At 36.0% G+C, this 23,121-nt stretch overlaps 3 protein-coding genes and 1 long non-coding RNA gene across 5 annotated transcripts; 1 reads left to right on the top strand and 3 right to left on the bottom strand.

Moving 5' to 3' along the window:
* Positions 1 to 718: 718 nt before the first annotated feature.
* Positions 719 to 1,382, bottom strand: LOC149385231 (uncharacterized). Its single transcript, XR_016301204.1, has 3 exons — positions 1,272 to 1,382; positions 863 to 1,021; positions 719 to 769 (listed from the first exon to the last, which is right to left on the bottom strand). It is a non-coding gene; the product is annotated as an uncharacterized LOC149385231 (long non-coding RNA).
* A 145-nt stretch (positions 1,383 to 1,527) lies between these two features.
* Positions 1,528 to 3,050, bottom strand: LOC149385232 (uncharacterized). Its single transcript, XM_089626283.1, has 3 exons — positions 3,003 to 3,050; positions 2,204 to 2,417; positions 1,528 to 1,995 (listed from the first exon to the last, which is right to left on the bottom strand). Exons 2-3 carry the CDS (start codon positions 2,408 to 2,410, stop codon positions 1,528 to 1,530), a joined length of 675 nt encoding a protein of 224 aa, XP_089482409.1. The 5' UTR covers positions 2,411 to 2,417; positions 3,003 to 3,050.
* Positions 3,051 to 7,325: 4,275 nt separating this feature from the next.
* Positions 7,326 to 8,857, top strand: MED21 (mediator 21). Of its 2 annotated transcripts, XM_089624949.1 has the most exons (4): positions 7,326 to 7,628; positions 7,718 to 8,026; positions 8,104 to 8,155; positions 8,248 to 8,857. In XM_089624949.1, exons 2-4 carry the CDS (start codon positions 7,739 to 7,741, stop codon positions 8,322 to 8,324), a joined length of 417 nt encoding a protein of 138 aa, XP_089481075.1. In that variant the 5' UTR covers positions 7,326 to 7,628; positions 7,718 to 7,738; the 3' UTR covers positions 8,325 to 8,857. The 2 variants fall into 2 exon arrangements, with proteins under 2 accessions (XP_089481075.1, XP_089481074.1); XM_089624948.1 differs by having other exon boundaries at positions 7,326 to 8,026.
* Positions 8,858 to 9,576: 719 nt separating this feature from the next.
* On the bottom strand, positions 9,577 to 13,248 carry LOC149385234 (polyadenylate-binding protein RBP45-like). Its single transcript, XM_089625203.1, has 6 exons — positions 12,893 to 13,248; positions 12,056 to 12,527; positions 10,487 to 10,542; positions 10,279 to 10,409; positions 10,088 to 10,184; positions 9,577 to 9,991 (listed from the first exon to the last, which is right to left on the bottom strand). The coding sequence occupies exons 1-6, from the start codon at positions 13,139 to 13,141 to the stop codon at positions 9,797 to 9,799; spliced, it is 1,200 nt and encodes a 399-aa protein (XP_089481329.1). The 5' UTR covers positions 13,142 to 13,248; the 3' UTR covers positions 9,577 to 9,796.
* Between the last annotated feature and the right edge of the window lie 9,873 nt (positions 13,249 to 23,121).

Consider the following 23,121-nt stretch of genomic DNA (forward strand, 5'->3'; position numbering starts at 1 on the left):
TCGTTATACCGCACTCAATCGGAATTCCACTATACGACTTTTTCATGAATTCCTCGAACAAAGCATTCTTGCTATGCGATACCTCACGTAAAGGAGCAAACTCGAGGCCATGATTTCGACGAAACTTCATATTTCTCGTATATGGAGTTCGCACATACAAGGAGCGCTTTTTGTTTCTAAATGGCCGCCCACCGACGTCGTGAGTATTTGTTTCCTCTTCCTCGACAACTCGTGGTGGTGTCAAGTAATACTCTCCGCGATCTTCATGATCATGATAATCATCCCCAAATGTTTCATTTCTTGTGAAGTTGCGGTCACGGTCTTGAAATTCGCAACTACGAGACTCCGTGGATCGAATCTCGTGAATAAGTGTGCTTTTCAATTGACTTAAGCTTTCATCAAAATGACTCTTTAAGTCACTAAACTTTTCGTCAAAATAACTTTTTAATTGACTAAAGAGCACACCCGAGACATCGTTCACATGAAAAGGAGTAGATGTTACGATCGGCGGAGACATACCATCGTTCATATGAAGAGGTGGCGGAGACGTACTCGTTTGCGGTATTGGTGGTGGCACGGGAGGCACATCAAGTGGAGGAGTAACAATGTGAATGGGAGGCACATCGTTCATATTTCTTTGTACTAATGCACCCGAGCGGAATTTTAGCACCAAAGAATCAAGAACTTCGTTATCTTCGTCCAACAATTTAGTGGATCTACGTAATATCTTCTTCTCTTTTCTCGTTGGAAGCAACAAACCTTGTATGATCTACATTGTACATAAGATAAAAATCATAAATATTTTACGGTTTAAAATATTTTTAATTAATCATATTATATGAACATTATTATATGAACTTACCTCTTCTTTTGCAATAGTGTTGGAAATATCGCTCAACTTAGGAGAGTTTCGTTTATTCCACATCTTAGTTTTCCATCGTAAAATGCGTGGATACGTACTTTCACTAATCATTTCAGCGTATTCTTTTGCTATTGCAGGTACCATCTCGTATATCCATATCTACAAAAAAAAGAGTGTATTTCAATACAACATTCAAAATAATTCATATTACTCTACTGACCAGTAGATCATCTCTAATGGTCAGTAGAGCCATGATTAATTGATCTACTGACCAGTAGATCAGCTCTACTGGTCAGTAGATCAACTAATTGTGGCCATTAGAGCTGATCTACTGGTAACTAGATCAATTAAATGCGGCTCTACTGGCCATTAGACCACTATTAATATTGATAGAACATGAAAATCATACCTGAAAAGCATGCACGAATCCTAAAAACGTATATGTCTTCTCCTTATTTTTTGAGTGTTCTTCTAGTTTTGCCTTTACGTCCTTCCTAAGAGCCGCCAATGTGCACTTGTACGATTCAACACCCCAATTGAATCGATCGAACACTTCAATATCATCAACTAGCCCAACGATCCAATCTTCAATCAGAGTCTTTTTCTCATACCCGAATAAGACACCAGTCAAAAATAAAAGAAGAGCGGTCTTAACCTTGTCGTAGTTAATTTTCTTGGTTCTCGCGGGTTTTCTCGAGTTCACACACCAAATTATCAATGTTGATTTTTTTCCTACCAAAAAACTCGGTCGCGAGGCGTACATTATGAGATGCTTCATCTTTGATTTTCTCTCTATCTGAAACATGAGTGAAGTTGAGCCCCGTAATCATTTGATAGTCTTCCATTGAAAATCTCATTGGTGTTGATTTAACCATCATCCACATTTCCTTTTTCTTCTTTGTCTGAATCTGACGAAGAACAAAGTACCACATCATTTGACTCGAGTGTTGGTATTGTTTAGGAAAAGTGAGAAGATGGCCGAATTGCGTCTTCTTGAGAATCTCAAACTCATTCCTGATCAAACCTTTCTTGATAAGTTTGCAATACTCTTCAAAATTACTTCTTATGGTGATCTTCATCGGGAAATAATCGTCCTCTTTAAGAACTGGCTTCAATGGTTCTAAATCTTTGATCTGAAAAAACGTAAGAACAGTAGTAAACAAGTTATAATTATTATTTTTCTTAATTTTGCTTTAGTCAGATAGAATAAAAACTATAATTCTATTAATATTGTTTACTCTACAGTTCAGTAGAGTACTCTACTGAGCTGTAGACTGGAGCAGAATCTACTCTACTGAGCAGTAGAGTAGCATTTTATTGCAATAAATTAAGTGTTTTTACCTGAATGATCCGATCATTTGACGACTCTTCATCGTCGTCACTTTCATGTTCTTCTTCCTCTGATGCATTCGAACCATCATCATTTCTGTTATCTTCTTCGTACGTGTACTCCACACTCTCTTCGTCCGTAGACTCTTCGTGATTATCTTCATTTTCTTCTTGTTGTTTTTCCGCTTCTATAATGGATTGGCGAAAACTCGAACTCATTGGGTACCTAAATATAAAATCAATACACAACCACTTAAAACTCACCGGTGACTTCATTCAAAATTCTTCATCATCAATTGGGCATGCAAAGAAAGAGTGAGAGAAAATCAAGAATCAAATCAGCCTATTTCCCATTTATTTTTCAACCTCTAACTTTCAATTGAGTTGAACGATTTTGTGATGAATATGGGAAATTTATGGCTTATTCGACTCATTCCATTTTTATTTTCTCAGATTTCAACGGGTTTTTTTTTAGTTATCAGTCGACATGTTTATTCTTAGCTTATATTTTGTTCTTTTAGTTTATTTGATTTAACTCCCTAAATCCGAAAGTTGCTGACTCATAACAACTCAAGGAAGTTGTATGTGGGCTATCTATAATGGTTCAATAGACTATAACTCCTCCCTATAACATCTTATAATCATAGTGTAAAACTTTTAGTCTTCAATTTTATTTTATTAAAATACTAAATAAAACTTAGGTTATTTTTTTATATGGGATAAGTTTGATCAAGTCGGCTCAATGATAAAAAAAACTGACACTAATAAAAACAATTGTATGAAGTTTGCATACCAAGAAGTATGAACAAACCTGATAGAGAACCATCAATAGTACAGTTATCCAAAATATATAAGTTGTTCGTTTCAGACCATCACAATCAGAGTCCTCCTTTGAGATTCACCAATCCCACAGCAAAATTGAAAACAAACATGCTAAACTTAGAAGGATTCATATAAAAAGTGGTGTTCAGCGAAGATCTTGGTGCCGATACTAAACGACTTAAAAGCAAACTCCTCATCTAAACGAGTTTAGAGCCTAATGTAACTTAATGTTTGAAGCAATGCAATAGATTTTTCGATGTTACTGTGCTTAAATCATATTTTCCCCTTTTCTATTCCCATCACAAAATCAAAAGAGAAACAAGTAGTAGTGACAAAAGGGTACTGATAATCTGCGACCTCTTAATGGAAACGAGATTACTCAAAAGCCGAATGCAAAGAGTCAGAAGGACAATCGAACAAATATTTAAAAATTTTGAGTGACTGTACCTCGCCGCCCTCGTCCTCCGTGTCGCCGGTGTCTCTCTCTCTCTCTCTCTCTGCTCACTCTCGCTCTGCCTCTCACTCAGCCCACGCCTCTCTTTCTCTCTCTCTTGGCCGAAAGTTTTTTTCTCTCCCGGTTCTTTGTTGTGCTAGGTCGGATTCTCTGCTGGCTGCTGCTAGGTCTCTTGGGGGTTTGACAGACGCGGGAATGATGAGAAAGAAGAATGGGTTCTCATATTTCAAGTTTTCTATTTTTTTTAATTAAAAAAAAATAAGGTGAGAAAATGATGGGTATATAAGTAATTTTGATGTTTTGGGCTGAAAAAATAAATGAAAAAGAACACTAAAATGAGAAGAGTGTATAGAGTTAAAATCAACTTTTTATAAATGCACTTAGTTAAATTTCTCTAAATTCAGCTTTAACACGTAAGGTCTAAAAGTAATTTTTATATATAAATTTAATCATTCTCTTTCTTTAATATTTATATCAAACAAACCGATGGATAATAATTTTTTTTTATTATACCAATCAACATTTGAAAAACTATAATCTACCAATTTTTTTCATTTCTTTTTTATCTTATTTAATCTATCCACTCATATTTCCTTCCTTCCTATCAAACAAAGTTTTGATGTCTTGTATATTCAATTAAAGCTTAAATTAAAATTATGATTTAACTGAAATACATAAAATACAATAAAATGACGGGAGATTCAAATTTTTTTTTAATAACTTGCCGGCTGAAACAACGTTGGTCTACACCTTACAACCCCCATTGATCGGGCATCAAACGAAAGAGGGCAATGTGCCCCACGAGTCAAAGTAGGCCTCTTTGCAACACATGCAAACAATGGTCGAACTCTCGACTCGTGCAAAAAAATACATGTCCCTAGAGGACTTCATTTAAAGTTATAAAATTTCACGACAAACGTCATAGGGAAGGAGAAGGCTATGACAATCGCGACTCGCGAAGAGAAAAATCAAAGCTTGATAACAGCTCTCGCCCACTTATGGGACAAAAGCCTCAGCTAGCGGCTAAGTTTCGCGATTGCGCAAACTTCTGGCCGCTAAGCATATGGCTTGAAATAATTTCGTTGGGTAGTTTGTACGCCTTATGCTACTCTATCTCACGACGACGCTACTTGGACCAAGTGCCTAAGAGATCCCATATGGAGGCTTGTAAGCCTTGCGCTACTTTTCCCCGCGATGACGCTTCATGTACTAGAGCGACTAAGTGATTGCGCTTCTTGGCCTAAGTGCTTATGCGATCCCGTGCGGTAGCTTGTACGACTTGCGCTACTCTATCCTGTGATGACGCCTCTTATCCCAGAACGACTAAGCAATTGTGCTTCTTATACCAAATGCCTAGTCAATCTCGTGCGGTAGCTTATACTCCATGTGCTACTCTATCCCGCGATGACGCTTCTTGTCCCAGAGCAGCTAAGCAATTGCGCTTCTTGGACCAAATGCCTAGGCGATCCCGTGTGGTAGCTTGTACGCCATGCGCTACTCTATCTCGCGATGACGCTTCTTGTCCCAGGGCAACTAAGCAATTGCACTTCTTAGCCCAAGTACCTAGGCGATGTCGTGCAGTAGTTTGTACGCCTTGCGCTACTCTATCCCGCGATTGTGCTTCTTGTCCCAAAGTGACTAAGCGATTGTGCTTCTTGGCCCTAGCAATCCCGTGCGTAAGCTTGTACGCCTTGTGCTACTCTATCTCGCAATGATGATTCTTGTCCCAAGATGACTAAGCGATCACTCTTCTTGGCCTATATGCCTAAGCGATCATGTGAATTAGCTTGTAGGCCTTGCGCTAGTCTATCTGTGATGACGCTTCTTGTCCCAAAGTGACTAAGCGATTGCGCTTTTTGGTCCAAGTGCCAAAGCGATCATGTTCTGAAGCTTGTACGCTTCACGCTACTCTGCCTCGCAATGACAAAAGATGCCCCGAGTGACGCACCTAAGACGCTCTGAGTGGCGCACCTAAGACTCCCCAAGTGGCACACCTAAAACGCCTCACCTAGGCGCACCTAAAACACCCCAAGTGGCGCACCTAAGACGCCTCACCTAGGCGCACCAAAGTCTCCCCACGATCTCCCCACGAGGTGCACCTAAGACTCCCCACCTAGGCGTATCAAAGACGCCCCACGAGGCGCACCAAAGACACCTCGCATGACGGACCAAAGCCGCCCTCAAGGGGCGCTAATGGCATCTCTGGAGATACATCAAAGATGCCTCACGAGGCGCAATAAAGACTGTCCTCTAAGACATAATCAAAGCAACAACTGTTGAACGAGCCGAAACATGGCTTACTGAGAAAGCAAGGCGGTGCAACAAAGACATCCAAGCGATATGTTGAAGACGCCCATAAGGTGCCGCAAAATCGTCCACCACTACGAGACGTAATGCGACGCTCAATAAAAGACAAATACTCGAGAGAGCCAAATTCCCTCAAACAACCGAGAATATTCTGAAAGATTGCTGCTTGGAGTCTTCCAAGCAACGAAATTAGGAGGCTAATGTTGTCGGTCACTATCAAAATTATAAATTTTGTGACTTGCAAGGAATTCCATATCAAAGCCCAAACGAGGCCTAAATGATGCCCACAAAGAAGCTCAATCCAAGCCCACAAAGGTTAAAAAGTCCATCCAGGGCGAGTCCACGAAGAAAAACGAGAAAAATAGAGAAAAAGTCAAAATCGCCCTCGACTCGCCACATGCGCCAGTGTGAAAACCGGGGGGCGCTTGTATTTTCATGCACACTTTGCCTTAGCCCAATTCGACTTTTAGGGCTTTTTTCATCCCTCCAACCACTATAAATACCCATATCATCATAGGGAAAAATGCACACAATTCTCTCTCAACACAATCTCTCGATTCCAGAGTCACGAAACACTACCGAGGACCATCCTTACTTGCTTTCACTCTGATTGAGGTCGATGCTCTCAAATATTCTCTACAAATAACGGCTCCTCCACTTCACTCATAACAATCAAACTAATGTTGAGCGCCGGAACGCACGCTATAGGCACCGCCTCTGCGCCCCTCTAAGCTTATTTTCTTCTTCTTCTTACTCTCAGGTCTCCGCGACAATCGAAGAATGTTCTTGACCAAAGGGAGAGAACTCGTGACTTTCGAATTTCTATAAACCCGGTTCGAGTGCAGCCACTTGGTCCGGCCTTGGGTCGAACTAGTCGAAATGTTTGACGTTGTTCGATTTTCAGCGACAACGGTAGTGATGACTATGGGGTGGATTATAGGTATGGAAAGAGGTCACCGAGGATGAAAAGAATTTTAACGGTGATAATGAAGACAATGAAACTAGTAGTGATCATGAAGAATAAGATGATGTTGGGGAGACATACAAGAAAAGATTGTCGAGAAATGATAACAAAAATCTTATGAGCGAGACTCGTGATGGACATGTGAGTTTATATTTCTTTTAATGCTACAATCAATTTGATGAAAGTGTAAAGATTTATTTATCACGCCAATTTCTTAGATTCATGTGAATTGATTTTTTATGGTGCAAGAAATGTGATGAACAGATAATTGGTATATATTTATGTGGTCTATTTTATAAAATTTATGATTAATTTGTGAATTCAACAAATTGGAGATACGAAATGGTGAGAAAATGAGAGAGAATGAGAGATTTAAGAAGAGAATGAATGAAATAAGGGCTATATTGAGAGAAATGGTATTTTTCTCCGAATTTGTGTCAAAAATCTAATTTCAGATATTTTTGAATAAGTGGGTCTAACTTTAATATTTTTACAACGTTGGAGTCTGCAAAATGAAATATCCCAATTATTTCCCGTGTTAGTAAAAATGGGAGAGAATAAATAAATAAAATTTGAAAATTAAAAAAAAAAATCCAAATCACGCACAGAAGAAAAATACCCAAATGGTCAAAACTCTAAACCTAGAATTCTGAAGAAAAAACCCCGTGACTCTCAGAACTATAGACGCGATCTGAAATCGGCGCTCGAGTGCGGCGATGATCGGTGAGCGAGAAAGTTAGGGAGAGGCTTGTATCTTCGGCGGCAGATCGGAGGTCCGGCGAGAAGGTCCGCCAGAGATTGGGCTCCGTCAACGATTACTTGCTCCGTCATCTTCTTTTTCGTAATCTCGGAAGCAAAATTACTTATATACCCTCCGAGTTAGAAGTCGGGTATTTCGTCACGCTTCGGAGAATCCTTCTTCCAACCTAGAATCGAGAGGAATCATCTGATTTTTACTTGTTCGATCGATCTCTCTCAGGAAAACTCAACTCAAACCCAAATGGACATAATATCGCAGCTACAAGAGCAAGCGAACACGATCGCGGCTCTGGCGTTCAACACCTTCGGAAGCCTCCAGAGGGACGCTCCTCCGGTGAGGCTGTCCCCGAACTACCCCGAGCCGCCGGCGGTCCCTTCCGCCGAAGACGCCGCCAAGTTCGCCGACGACCCGAAGCTGATGTCATCCTCGCTCGTCAAGGCCGCCAAGCAATTCGACGCCCTCGTCGCCGCGCTCCCTCTCTCCGACGGCGGAGAAGAAGCGCAGCTCAAACGCATCGCTCAATTGCAGGTACTCTTCCTCATTATGTATTTCTGTCTATCTATATATGTATATGTATATGCGGTTTTGATGACTTGTGAAAGCAGGCCGAGAATGATGCTGTGGGTGAGGAGCTTCAGAGGCAACTGGAAGCTGCAGGTACTTTCTAACAATATGGATAGATTCAATGTACACACTATCAAGATTATTGAAGTTTAATTTACCAACTTAATTTCTGGTTTCGGTGGCAGAGTATGAGCTAAAACAGGTACGAGAACTGTTTGGCCGGGCTGCGGATAATTGTCTAAACTCGAAGAAACCAGAGTAACACACACTTGCCTTGTGTTGCGTCTCTTTTACCCAGAAAAATCGTGTCTTTATATCATAGTGGTTGAGTTTGTTTATCTAGTGTAGCATTTTGCTTTTTCTTGGGAATTTATCGCTGACCTTTGAGCCATCAGAATCCAATTGGCTTAAAAGAACTTGAGAAGCCTCTTTATGAATCCAAAATCTGATGGATCTTACTCTCAAGTTAGATAAAAACCCTTGATCTCAAGCAATATGATTTATATTATCAGAATGCGAGAGTTCCTAGTTTTCTAATTTATCAAAGAATTAGGACTAGTAAATTATGTCCCGGAGCATGAGTTTTGAGATGCGTATGGCAATTACAGTTCATGAACAGTAAATCTGGCGCCATCAGATCAGACTGACATGTCAAGGTTGAAATGAACATTGTCGATGGTTCTAACTTCTAAATTTTAGCGACGGTCATTGGGGAAATTAAAAATGTAAGATCGCGATGGTCATGCTAGATGTTTAGAGTAACAAAAATAAATAAAACACCTTGATTCATAGTTATGTTTAATCAAAGTTCGAAATGCCGTTTTTGACGCCGTTTCGAGCATCTTGATTCATGGAAAATTGACACGCCGATAAAAATCGAACGGAAAAAATGTAGAAAATGGCAACTGATATGCCGTTTTTCAAATGTCGTTTTCTATTGAAAATTGACATGCCAATGAAAAACCGAACAGAAATATATATATATATATATATATATATATATATTTTTAAGTTTGAGATTTATATCAACTATATTTTATAATCTTCCATACGTAACTTATTTTACATCAATCTAATATCAAATACCTACAATTCGTTAATTTATTTAATCTCAATACATATCTATACAAATTTTACATATATATATTTTATCTAATCTTATCAATGTTTTATATACTTGCATCAATTTTTTATCCCTGCTATTGTTGAAGAATTTAGTTGGACGGTTTGAGGATTGATTTGTTCAGCCATGATGTATATTTATTAGGCTGTAGATGTGGAGAAAATTGATATAATGAGGCGATCGATTTGTCTCTCAAAATAATTCTTCATTTATTGAGCCGTCCATGATAGGTTTAAATTACTTCCACCTATCCTTTTTTATTTTTTAAAATCGTTGGGCATATAGCCCCCTCTTTCTTTCAAGTGAAAAAAGAATAGCCCAACTGAGCAGGATATTACAAATAAAAAAATTGACGACTTTTTTTCGTCTTAAGAGAAATAGAAGGAAGACAAGACCATAAGCAGAGCAAATCTATTAACCAACGACTTAAAGCATAAGGTTCAAAAATTCTAAAGTCTCAAACAAATCCAAAAACCACAGCCTACATAATAAAAACGAAAACGAAAAAGATGCAGAGCTAGATAATTTAGAGATAGGTATCTAAAAAGTAGAGCCTTGGAATACAAGCAAAGCACAAGTCTGGAATCAGTGAAACGTTAAAAAAGGGGGTTTTAGCTGTATCCGACTTGCTGGTGGTGGTGTTGCTGTGGCTGCTGGTAGGCCCCACCGTAAGCAGCGCCCGGGTATCCGGTTGCTCCTCCGTAGTACATGTTCGGGTCCTGTGGATATCCATACCCTCCTTCTTGCCCCGACCCATACCCGTAATACCCGCTGCTTCCACCACCGTTCCACTGGTTTGAATCTTGCTGCTCATTCATATTATCCATTGGCAAATGTTAGGTTATATATGTATATATATATGCGTGGGCTTCATCATGTAATTCTTTGGACAAAATTAAAACCTGTTTGTTGGCGGGACTACGGCCCCAAGCGAGACGGATATTTTGCCCTCCCAATGGGCTTCCGTTCAACACCCGGAGAGCCTCTTCGGCGCTGCTTCTGTTTTATCATAATCATGAACCACAGTTTATTGAGAATGCTTTGAAACGGGAAATATAGATATCTGGAGCAGAGAAGTGACGAATTAATATACCTCTCGGCGAATTGGACAAACCCGCATCGTTTTCCTGTTGGGATCTTCACGTGCACGAGCTCGCCGTATTGGGAGAAAACTTGTCTCAGGTGGTCATCAGTCGCGTTAGTGTCCAAGTTACCGACGAAAATCTACAGTAAAGACGAAAGTTGTCAAATTACAGATTCAAAAACCATACAATCAATATTTGAAAATACTTGGTACCCACAGTTGTATTATTCGGATCATTCTCATTCTGAGTCCCTTGAGAATTTTGGTATGAAGCTGACAAATTCAAAATGAAATAAAAAAAAACAGTAAGCAATAGTAAAAAAACAAAAAAAAAAAGAGCCAAGAGTAATAATTGATGTTGTTACTTCAAATGAACCATCACATAATATAATAAAAACTAATTATTAGTTGCAGAAAATGCAGATCACACCCCAGACTATCTGCAAAAACCTTGAGTCCTAAAGAATAACATACATACCCAGTTCGTACGTGCTTAAAGATACCAAAAAAATCTAGGAAAAGAAAGTCAATGAGATGGTATGCTAGCCAAATAATTAAGCACCTGAGTCAGCAAGATGTTTTTGACATTCAAATGAATAACCCAGTGAAAGAATAAGGTCACAAAACCATCCACCAAATATAAAGAGGCAAAGAAATCAATACGGCAAAGTTAAACTGCCACACCCACAAAATAAACAAGAGCCTAATTCATTATAAATGAATATAAACAACATGCACAATCACCATCTGCCTGAGCCACAAAGTATCTGGATTGCAAAAGTACCCATACAATCCACTATGTGGACCTTATAAGCTAAATAAAAGAATCAGAAAATCTCATGACAAATAAACTCAAAAACTTAACATACTGCATAGAGCAGAAGGTAGAACACATCTAACACACCGCTACAAGTGTACTAGAAGAAAGCAGTCAAACTAAATCCTAATAGACTTAATACGGTAAACACTAAAATGGAATCTAAATTGAGTTATAAGATAAGCAGAGAATAACAGCCATGGCTTTTAACCTTATGGAAAGAGAGAAAAATAATACTGAGCTGGGAAGAAAGAAAAATAATACTGAGCTGGAAAGAAAGAAAAATAATACTGAGCTGGAAAGAAAAACTAGCTTTATGGAATACTCAACAAGAACGAACTGGAAGAAATTTAAGACTAACTCTGAGGAACGCTCAATAAAAGAACGAGCTTGAATTAAATAAAGAGTGTAGCATGAAAAATGCCACACGAAAAACGGGCAAGGCTTACATAAATGTTGACTGACCTAAGTGAGGCCACGCACACTAAGGGAATACCGTTTCAGCTGAAATCAGTAGCAGGCCCCTAGATGACAGAGCCTCTCGACACCCCTGCTTCGAGACAACATGAGTTCTTATAAGTTTTCAAGATCATAAAAGCAGATTGCCCTGCCCAAATTTTCTTTATGAAACTCTGGAAATAAATGAAAAGGAAATTATCTCCGTCTCTTCAAGGGTATAACCGAAAGGAACTAAAAGCTAAAGTTTAAGATACTTCAGGCGCATAAAAAAATAAAAATAAAAAAGAACACGGAAAAAATATAAAGACCATGATGTGTAATCACGCAAAACAAGAAATAAGCCATAGGAATAGTCCAAGTTGTTAAATTGTTAGTGGTTTCCATGTTTCTGGGGAAGTTAGTTTGTATTGTTCTGAGAAACAGCTAACAGCATCACCAAACTAATCCATAAACCTCACAAATGCCCTACTGAACACAACTTGAATGCTTAAAAAATAAAAGACACCAAACCTTTCGAATATTGCTGACCACCACCAACTGCGTTCTTGTTTGAAGCCGGACCAATTCGCATAGGCCTGGTCGAGCATAGAACGCCATTCATCTCAGTCATAGCACGAACCTGCTCAGACTCATCTGCAAATCTAACAAACCCATATCCCTTTGTACGTCCTGTAGCCCTGTCTATGACAACCTTCGCCCCCTTTATGGACGTGAAGCGGGGCCTGAAAGTCTCCAAAAGCATATAGTCCGTCACATCAGAAGCGAGATCTCCAACAAAAATTGTGTAATCGGGCGTATCATCAGAGCGTTTCTCTCCCGCAGAAGCCCAGTTCAATCTAAAACTCTGGGCAGCATTTGGCATACCGGCGCCGTTGTAAGTTTGGAGTGCTCTTTCAGCAGCAGTACGGTTGCTAAACTCGAGAAAACCATACCCATCTGACTGACCCGTTTGCTTGTTACGGATGACCTTCACAGAAAGAAGCTGCAAAAGCAAGAATAATAGAGCAGACAATCAGTAGCAATAAACACCCTAGTACCCAAAAAAAATCCAATAGTACTCTTGCCAGAGTTTCTAGAAAAAAGATTTCAAAACAAAATTAGATTAACTGGGCATATATCAGAAGAAAAAAAATATATTTTTCAACGCCTATAACTCATGTAGTAAGAAAAACACATAAAACTAACATAGAAAATAAACCTGGACATATATCAGAAAGAAAAGACTTCGCAATTCTTTTTCTTCTTCAATTCATTCAAAGCGATGAACATAAATCACAGATCTGTTAATAAAACAGAAGGAAAAAAAAAAAAACAAAAAAGAGAGGGCAAGGTTATCCGAAGCGATACCTCGCCAGTGGGAGCGAAGCAGTTGTAGAGATAGCTCTCATCCATCCAGAACAACAAGTCTCCGATCCAAAGAGTTCGGATCTCGTCTCCGGCGCCGGATGGCTGAGATTGCGCCGCCGGAGCCGCCTGGCCCTGCGGGGCCCACATGGCCTGACCGCCCTGCTGCGACTGAGGAGCCATCATGTACGGCTGTTGGCCCTGCGGAGGGTATTGCTGGCCCATGGCTGCCTGAGCTCCTGGTTGCATCATGGTGATGTTGATGAGAGATATAGAGAGAGGCGAGGTTTGGCTAGTTCGTTTTAGAGAGAGAGCGAAACCCTAACCCTAGAAAATGTAAGGTCAAGAGATAGAGACCCGACAAATTGGGGATATGAGGTGTATTTATAGGACGGAGAATGAATGATTTGGTAACTAACATAAAAGAGAGATAAGGGGGCCATTAATGATTTGGTAAAGTAACATAAAAGAAGCCTATTAATATTTTTTAAACAAAAAATTAGCAAAATAGCCAACTCAAACCTTAGAAATTGTTAAATAGCTAAGGTTTTGTAAATATTAAGTAAATAACCACTCGGATGACGTAGCCCAATTACATGTTTTTTCTATTCCGAACCTTGTCCTTTTAAAATTTTAAATTTTGAAATTTTTTAATTTTGAATTTTTTTGTATTTTCGGAAGTTTTATATGAGGGAATTTCAAAAAGTTCCTTATTTGTAGCAACTATTTAAACGTGGCTGACTATTTGTTGAATGGTTTCCTTATATATTTTTTCTTTATTCCTTTTTTTTATTGTTCTAATTATTTCTTTACTTTTTAATTCAGGTGGTGTATTTTTCTCATTTTTTTTTAATTTTGGTCTATTCTCGCACCGGTTTACATAAAATTACTTGTGTATTTACGTATATTTATTATCGCTGTTATGTTGCAGTGAAGCTTTTTGAACGTCAATAGCGGATGATTTTATTTGTCGAAAATTCTGTTGGATTTTGAATTTAATTTTTTAACAGTAAACGATGATAATATTTTACGAAAATTAGTTTTAATTTTGGAATATCCGGTCAATCTAAAGAATATTTCCCTATTTATCGTATTTAGTTATGAGATTCAAGCCATTTAGTATTTAATGATACTTAAAATTGGATTGAATATTGATATATTACGTGTTTTAAGCAATTAAGACATTCAAATCTTTTTATTTTAGGCAGTTTAGTTTTAAATTTGAATTATTCGGTCAATCTAAAGAATAATTCCCTATTAATTAGTATTTAGTTATGAAATTACGTGTATTTAGTCTTTAATTGTATAGAATATCTTATCAAATATTAGGATATTACGTGTACTAGACATATAAGCTATTCAAATCTTTTTCGTAAGTCACAATTTGAATTATGTAAAATTGGTACTTTTCCAAAATTTTTGTAATTATAAAGTAAATAACTGTAAATGAGTGTTAATATATACAACTTTCAGTAAATACTTTGCACATAACACAAAATTTATATCATTTTGAAGTAAATAAGCGTAAATTATAGTTAAAAATATATAAATTTGCAGTAAAAACTGTGTAAATACAATGTCACATTAAATACAGCATCACGACTATACAAAACTATAAATCGTAGGGGCACAAAATTTATTAATTAATATGTCTCTACATCTACTTAGGTGTCCCGTAATTTTGATCGGCGTTTTCTCTACCGACTTTCCTCGCCATATTATCATTCTGTGTACACAAGAAAATGAAGATTGTGTAAATAATTGTAAACAACTCTTTTCCATACTCTTTGCTAGAATCAAGTAAATAGCTGTAAATAACATTGTAAATCTAATGTAAATATAATGTAGTCAACGTACAAAAATGGTTGCTTCATAAAATGATAAAACTTGAAAAATGGGTCCGATTTACACAACCACCATCAAAAATTAAAATAACCCTAATATCTAAAACTTCAATGATTATTTGTGGGTATTCAATAATCGAATCAAGCAAACCCATATTTTTTTTTTTTGGGTAAATCTCTTTCAAAATAAAGTAAATAATAATCTATATATGCGTACCTGTATGTATATGCAGTATAACCATACACAACAAGATTTACACATCTAGCCATTTAAAACCCGAACCACCAAATCTCGTATGCAAATGTCTAGGGTTTAAGGCAAAAAAAACTAGGATTACGAATAAACAATACACGAACATTAACCACCGACCATTTATCCCAAAGGAAGAAGAACAAGAAAAAATTCATGTTATTCAATAACAGATCCAAAAAATCATGTTTTCTGTTTTATTTTTGCTTAAATCTTTGACGAAAAATAGTAAATACGAGTTAAAATAGCAAGAACCTCTACACATGCATACCAGATTTAGATTTAGCAGCCGAAATCCCTCATCGGGAAGATGAAAAGATTTTCGTTGGGGAAGAGAGTAGCGGTTTTGGAAAAATTTTGGGAGAGAGATAGGCAATGTGAGCGGTTTTCAAATAAATGTGTTTAATGACCCCGATTCTCGGAAATCCGGATTTTTTTTATTATATTTTTTTATATATATTAAGCAGTAATGACGATTGGGCAGGAAACAATATGGGCATTTTCGTAAAATTGGACATGTAATTAAATACAACTGGTTATTTACTTAATATTTACAAAACCTTGGCTATTTAGCAATTTCTAAGGTTTGAATTGGCTATTTTGCTAAATTACCCTTTTTTAAATTGTGGAAAAATACGACTCACGGCATGAAATTTAGTTTTTTCTAATAGTGACAAATATTTGAAATGAAAAAAAAAATGAGAGATAAGGGGGTCAATCTTTTACCATATTAAAAAAATGATCTATTCAATATACGGCCTTATTTACAGTTTTAATTTTTTATAGTTATTTTTTTAATAATTTTTTAATAAATAGTCACGATAAAATTTCTCTAGTTTTATTTTGCTGATTATTTGTAAAAAAAAAAAATCAATTATAATCGAGAGATTTAGAATTTTATCATTATCATCTACAAATTATCATTATCAATTATAATTGTGTCAGGACAAGTGTTTTTGCGGTGACAAATTTATTTTTTGGAGTAGTAATTATAGAAGAAAATGGACCTGAATAATAAACAATTCAGCAATTCTTTTCTAAAATGTTAAATATTTCTATTCCAAGTATATTACTTTGTAGTCGTAAAATGCAATAGCTAATGATGTTAACTTGCATAAAAATCTATTAATTGTTAAGTAATAAAGAACCATTTAGAGTTCCTTTGGAACCCGAAAAATACAAAGGAAAGGAAAATGAGAATACACAATATTTTCTTAGTTTTGTTTGGATCAAGGAAAAAATTATTTGATAGAAATATTAGGAAAAATTTTTAACTAAAATATGGATTCTATTTTCTTTAAAAAATTGTGTGGAAAATGAAATTCCTCACACATTCGCACACGTGGAGATTTTAACTAATTCTAGCTCACACATGCGTAATTTGTTTTCATACCTAATTTCGTTTGACTCTTTCATTTTTTATCCTCTCTCTCTCTCTCTCTCTCTCTCTCTCTCTCTCTCTCTCTCTCTCTATATATATATATATATATATACACTAGACTGAAACACGTGCTTCGCACGTGGTGTTTATAGTTGTAATTAGTAAATAATTAATATATGTATGATTTAATTTACCAAGTTTTTCTTCAAAGCATGAGGTTATAAACGAATATTAAGTTATGAAATATTTCAACAATACATAATACTCAGGGAGTAAAATTTTTGAGAGACTCATAATCAGTGCAAACATTTCAAGGAAATATATAGTCAGTAGCATACTTAAAAAAAAATTTAAAAAAATTGACCTAAGTAAATAAAAATAAGAGTAGTCGTAATAATAAATCCAGTTCTTAAGTTCTCAAACCTAGCATTTTATCATTCCCGTCCTTCGATTCCCAGACCAAGCACGTAAAATTTAATAATAACAATTCAAAATCGATTCCACAAACCTTATCGTTAATCATGAGAATCATCTACACCACGTCCTGGAACGTTCTCCAAGTACTGGTTGACGTCAAGAACCATAACACTATGCAAAGGCACAGGCTTCCTTTGTCCCTTTACGAACAAAGAAACCAACATTAGAGTCTAATAAAATTTAAATGGCAAGGGAGAGTCATAGCATGTATATAACTTATCAGACAAATTGAAAAATAATAAATGAATAATTTACCTTTAATAAGATTCAGATGTTGCTTTACTGGAACTTGATTTAAGGGATGTGGGCAATCTTATGCCAATCTTGCCCTTTATCTTTCTCACACCGTTGCTTCAACAAAGGACGGCATATGTGTCTTGATAAAACAGAGAGAGAAGCGGGTCCAACAACCACCTGGTCATCACCAAAGATAAAGAGTGATTAACAGAATTAAAGATTGAAAAAATATATTTTACATTAAGATCAAATCATTAAATTGTTGAGAAATTTGATTGCTTTTCCCCACCTATGAATAGCATTCCAAGACCGTTCTTGCTCCAGATGATACAGTGATATTGCTGCTCTGAATGGCTGAGAATATATAGAGTGAACTCCTTGGCTACGAATTACGGCCTAAAATTTGTCTGAAGAGATCGAATCGGGGATGATTGAAGATGAGCCAGATAATACGATAAAAAAAGCTTTGTTTTGCAACAATAGTGGGAAAGCATACACATTCTCGTGAAACTGTTTGTTCACAGAGAAAGCATACAGTGACCTTCTTGTCCGTGTGAGTTCAGTCTCGTCGCCGGAGTTAGGGCGAGAACGGTCTAATGGCCGACGAGTTGCAGCAGAGTGAAGAATCGGGTCACGGATTGAGTCCGCTGAGAGCACGCATAGGTAAAAAAACGCGGGGAGAGACGCCAAATCAAAAAACCATGAAGAATAAAAAAGCAGTTAATCAAGAGAAAACAGTCCAAAGTCGGTGTGGGTAAATCTGCAATTAGCAAGAGAAATTTTTCCAAAAAAAAAAGTAAAACATCTCTAGATGGTTCAAGGCATCTTAAGTTTCAAGACGATCCACAAATCTTAAATACTCCAATAATCTATAAAGTACAAATGACTAATTTCCCAGCCACAGATTCAAAAATTCAGTGTTGATGGATCACTCAGACTCATGGCTAACCCCAATTTCATCAATCTAATCAACAAAGATTGTCTCAAATCCATGTCCAACGAGCCTTCCTTGATGATCAACGATCTAAATAAGGTGTGGAAATTCATATATGTTATTTATCTAAATGGTACTCTATGTTATTGATCATACTTTCAGAAATTGTTCCCAAATTTACAAAATTTAGATCCCCTTCTGTTGTTTAATTTCTTCTATGACATCCTCGAATATAAAAAGACCAATGCACTACTCGACTAAGTCTCTTACAGCATGTATTTGCAAAAAAGAAAAAGAAGAATAGTTATAGTAATAATAAAATAAAATAAAAACATTATCCAATCATCCGATCCAATGAAATGCACACAAATAAGAGAAAAACAACGTCACCAAACATTCACACATACTGATTTGTGCAAATCTACAATTATCCAAGAAACTATGTCAAACATTACAAAACTAAAGCACAGAATTCCCGTTATAGAAATAATCATCGTAAGAGAAAAAAGATTACTGAAATGAGTGAATTGTAACCCAGAAAAAGAATCAACCAAGAGCCAAAAGAAATTCATAAAAATCAACCACTGGTGAACCAAAATTCAATCATTGACCAAAAAGTTCTAACCTCGCACGTAGTCTGATGAAATCAAATCTGGATCTAAATGAAAGTTAGTTAGAGAGACCAAAGCGCATCTGTAATGAAATCAAACAGAACATGAAAACGCAATTCAGAGTTAGAGCTATTATATAGAATTCTAACAAAAAAAACAATGCCTAGTTTGAGGAATCACGTTATATCGCAGTTATTTATTCAATAAATAATAACAATGAGGAATAAGGCTCCGCACATGGCCTTCATTTTTTTAACACAACGACGGATCTACAAATCTTTTTTATCCGAATTTTTGGTACATCATGATATTTTTCCAGCATTTCATCATTAGGGAAATTATTCTGATAAAGATATGGGAGACAAATAAAAAAAAACTATTAATGCATAGAAAAAAAAATGGTCAAAACATTGATGTCTTGTAGATTCAATAGCCTATCTAAGATAGCATATGAATATGACATACCTGGTAAGACTTGTTGAAGATAATCCAACTGAAATTTTCTACCTGCTAACGCTTGTTAAACCCAAACTTCAATTCAGCAATAATGGGGAAAATAGCCAAAAGAAGTAAAACTATACAAGTTAAATTGCCATATTTTAAGGCCGCATCTGAAAGTAGACATCTGGAAAAATGGGAAATTCAGAATTTACAAGATATAATTTCTACGAGAAATAGGAACTACCATTACTCGGAAAAATCTATTTAAAAAAATGTACAACCTTATTTAATTGAAGCTAAAAAATGCAGACTTTCACAATGTTAAGCATTCAAAAATCAAAGTATATATCTGTAGGCTAATTCATCGATGACCGTTTTACCAATGCACGTAGCTCCTCCATCAACGAGAGTGAAAACCACTGGACATGTTCCCAAAGCTGCTTCATGTGTTCTCACTCACTTTGGATGACCAAACCCAGTGACATACCCATCAATATCAAATCTGAAAAATTATAAATTTAGAAATTCTCAACCCAAATCAAAACATTTATCACAGCCCATATTTGAGCAAAACAAAGACGCATTTATATTCACTTAATATAGGGATTTAACACAATAAAAATTCAAAATCAAGAGGTTTGTAATGCAATACTCTCCCCATAAATTACAATAAACCATAATAAAACCAACACCAAAGACTTTATAGATTCGCCATCTCAGGGTAACCTTATTTTTACATGTCTAAGTCATTTCAGCAATCCAAAAATATGAAACCTTTATTGTTCCCGTTTCATCTTCAGTACCCAAGGTATTTCAAGCGTCACACTAAGATTCCAACCGAAATTCATAAATTCCTCAAGCCTTTAACGAAATAATTAAATCAGTAAACATGAAAATTATAAAAATAAATCTTGACGAAAAGTTTAATCAGACAATTTTGAGAAACAGAGGGTTGATGAATTTTTTTTAATCAATGAAAGTGGATTATGATAGTTACCAAGGCAATAGAAAAAATAAGAGTCAAAATAGATAAATTAGACAAATACAGAATAGGCAAGGCAAGGCTAGGCTAAAAGAATGGCAGGGATTCGGAAGACAGCTCGGATTTTCTCATGAATTGGGGAAGGAAAAAGGACTAAACCAAAAATTGCAGTGAGACTGAGATAGAACATCAAACATTTTTCTTCACGCAGCAATGAGATATGCATATAAGATGCAAACAACTAAAAAAAAACCAATTTGAGTAATATAGCACAAATTCGTCAGTTTCCTTACAAATATTATCTTCCAATTCACTTAAAACACTTCCCAAAGTCACTCGATACAAATCGAGAAGCCTGGAAACCCAAAAAACCACATACATTTTCAAAGACAAGGATAAGAACAAAACGCTTAATTAAAGGGAAATTAAGATCGGCGACGAACCTAAAGGAGCGCGAATCTTGAACCTGCGGAGTCCGACCAGTAAATCCAATAATCGCGAGAAGAGAACATGAAACCGTAATGTGAAACACAGAGAACCATAAATAGAGAGACTGAGATAGAGCGCGTGCGAAGTTTTAGGGAAGGAATAGGAATAGGAGTGACAGAATGGGACTTTGTGATTCCGCTAATTACTCTTTAAAACGGTTTTCGATATAACTGATATCATGCACGTGAGTTTGAAAGGGCGCGTGAGATCTTGCGTGAGTGTAATAAAAATCCGGTTTGAAGATGGTGTGTTGTGTTCTTATTGGTTGAAAATGAAGTGTCATGATTTAATTGGACAATGAATATGATGAATAGTCTATGAATAGTAATTTTGCATTATGACTTATTATATTATATAAATATATATATATATATATATCCAGTCGCTCGACCTCTTGAATCTCTCACACTCGTCACATTTTCATCTCGTTCGTTCTCAGTCTCTCTCGTATTCCTCTTGTTCTTGAACGAAACCCCAATTTTTTAATAATCGATTTGAATGTTAGAAGAGAAGACTCGCCGAATAATCTCACGGTCAGATCAGGTGTAGAATGTTATGTCACATTAAAGATTGATTTCATTCAATATAAGTTCATTGATGTCCATTGAGCTTTTTCTAGTGTAATATGAGTAAAAATTGAAATTAATTTGCGATTGTGATATTACAGTGTGATAAATAAGAGAAAATTCATAATATTGGGTTAGTTTGTGTGTTTGTTGAGGAGTGTCTCTTTTTGTTTATTGAAAAATTTGTTGACCAAATAATTTTTAGTTACATTATAGTGAGAAAAGTCGGTTGTTGTAGCTAAATCTAAGATAGCATGTTACTTATTCTCTTATTTACATATGTCTTTTTTTTAAAAGGTGTTTACATATGTCTTGATTACTATGTTGCTACTTAATTCAAGGGGATGATTATATTGTCATTTCGGAGCTAATGATAAAAACTGCTTTATCATATTGAATTTTCTCGTGAATGTTCATTCTATTTCAGCTTAAATACTTATGTTTCTTTATTTTGGTTGGGGGTAGCCACAAACTTCGAAATCAGTTTGATTGGTGTGAATCGATGTTGCGATACAAATCTGGAAACCAAAATCCAAGCTCATAACAAAGATCACCAACCACCACCACCATCAACGATATTTGAGTTTCGAGAATATATTTGCATTGTCATTATTCCGAATTTCAAAGTTGTCCAAGTCTTTGAAATATTTTAAGCAAGGCTACACTATAACTCAACGTTTTAGTTAAGCATTTTAGTTTAAGATCCACTTGGGAATAGTTATACAAATGATATAATAATAATAATAATAACAACAACAACAACAACAACAACAACATCGTTTTTGTAAATTGAGGATTTGGTATAATGTTTTGAAAGATTTTTGTGTTATATTTTGTATTAGTGTTTTTACATAATGAGCTTTTGATGGTTTGAATATGAGAATATATTGTACTCACAATGTAAAACTGAGAATGTCCAATCATCATTGGGTCGTCAAAATAATAGATTTCATAATAGGGATTCATATGAACAAGTTCTATATACGTTACTAAAATTGTGTTCTTTCTCTTGTCAGCTTGAGTAGGGTCTTTCTCTGTCAATTTTGATCAAGATGATAGGACAAGTTCTCAAGCAAAACATGGATAAACTGTTAAATATGCGTCTTTCACTACATCATCTATGTCACAGGTATGTGCACACTGATTTGTGATTTTATTGAAACATTTTCTTTCACATTCATTCAGAATTATGAGACTTGTGGTACCTAGCATGGCCTAGTTGGTAATTCAACATCACCTCTAAAGTGGAGATCATGAGTTCAATCCCCACTAACAGCAAAACTGTCCTTAAAAAAAGAGTTGTGAGACTAGAATGCATATTTTATTTGCTTAAGATCGAGGAAAGAAATAATCTGAGAAGGAAACCAAGCACTTCGTAAGGACTTTCCAACACAAAATGTTTTGGCTGCATGCGCCTTCAGTCTAAGATTCACATATGTGTTGCCTAGTTGAGAAGGTTCGTCGTCAGATGCTATGATATTAAATGACATACGAATAAGAGATTCTAATATATTAGCTGTATCCCGAGGTAAAGTAGGGTTTTTATATCTCTCGCTAATATTGTGATTTTCTTAAAAATAAAATATAACTTTGAACTCAAATTATAGGTATATATTTCTTAGTGGATGATATTTCCATTAAAAATTGGTTTCCTTTCTTCATATAGAAGCACAAGGTACCATCTAAATGAGTTTGATATATCATGACTCTAGAATCATCGAGATTTGCTCAACCTTCGACATGTAAGGCTGCACACCATAATTGAGCATTGTTTTGGTGTTCTTAAGAAACGGTTTGAAATATTAAATAGTGGAACTGAGTCGTATTTCCTAGTTGATACACAAAGTGATATAGAGCTTGCAGGGGTGTATTTTGAACAATTAGCTAATGGGTATTGATCCTAATGAACGTCTTGTTGATGAAGCTGATATGAAGCTCAATTCAACATTAATTGAAATCCAAAAAATTAGGCATTCAATGCAAGAATATAAAGGTGGAGAGATTTTTAGAGAGCGAATAT

This window comes from Urtica dioica, chromosome 9 (genome assembly GCF_054948205.1).
Source record: "Urtica dioica subsp. dioica isolate 48M chromosome 9, U.dioica_male_clone48M_v1_H2, whole genome shotgun sequence".
NCBI classification, from domain to species: domain Eukaryota; kingdom Viridiplantae; phylum Streptophyta; class Magnoliopsida; order Rosales; family Urticaceae; genus Urtica; species Urtica dioica.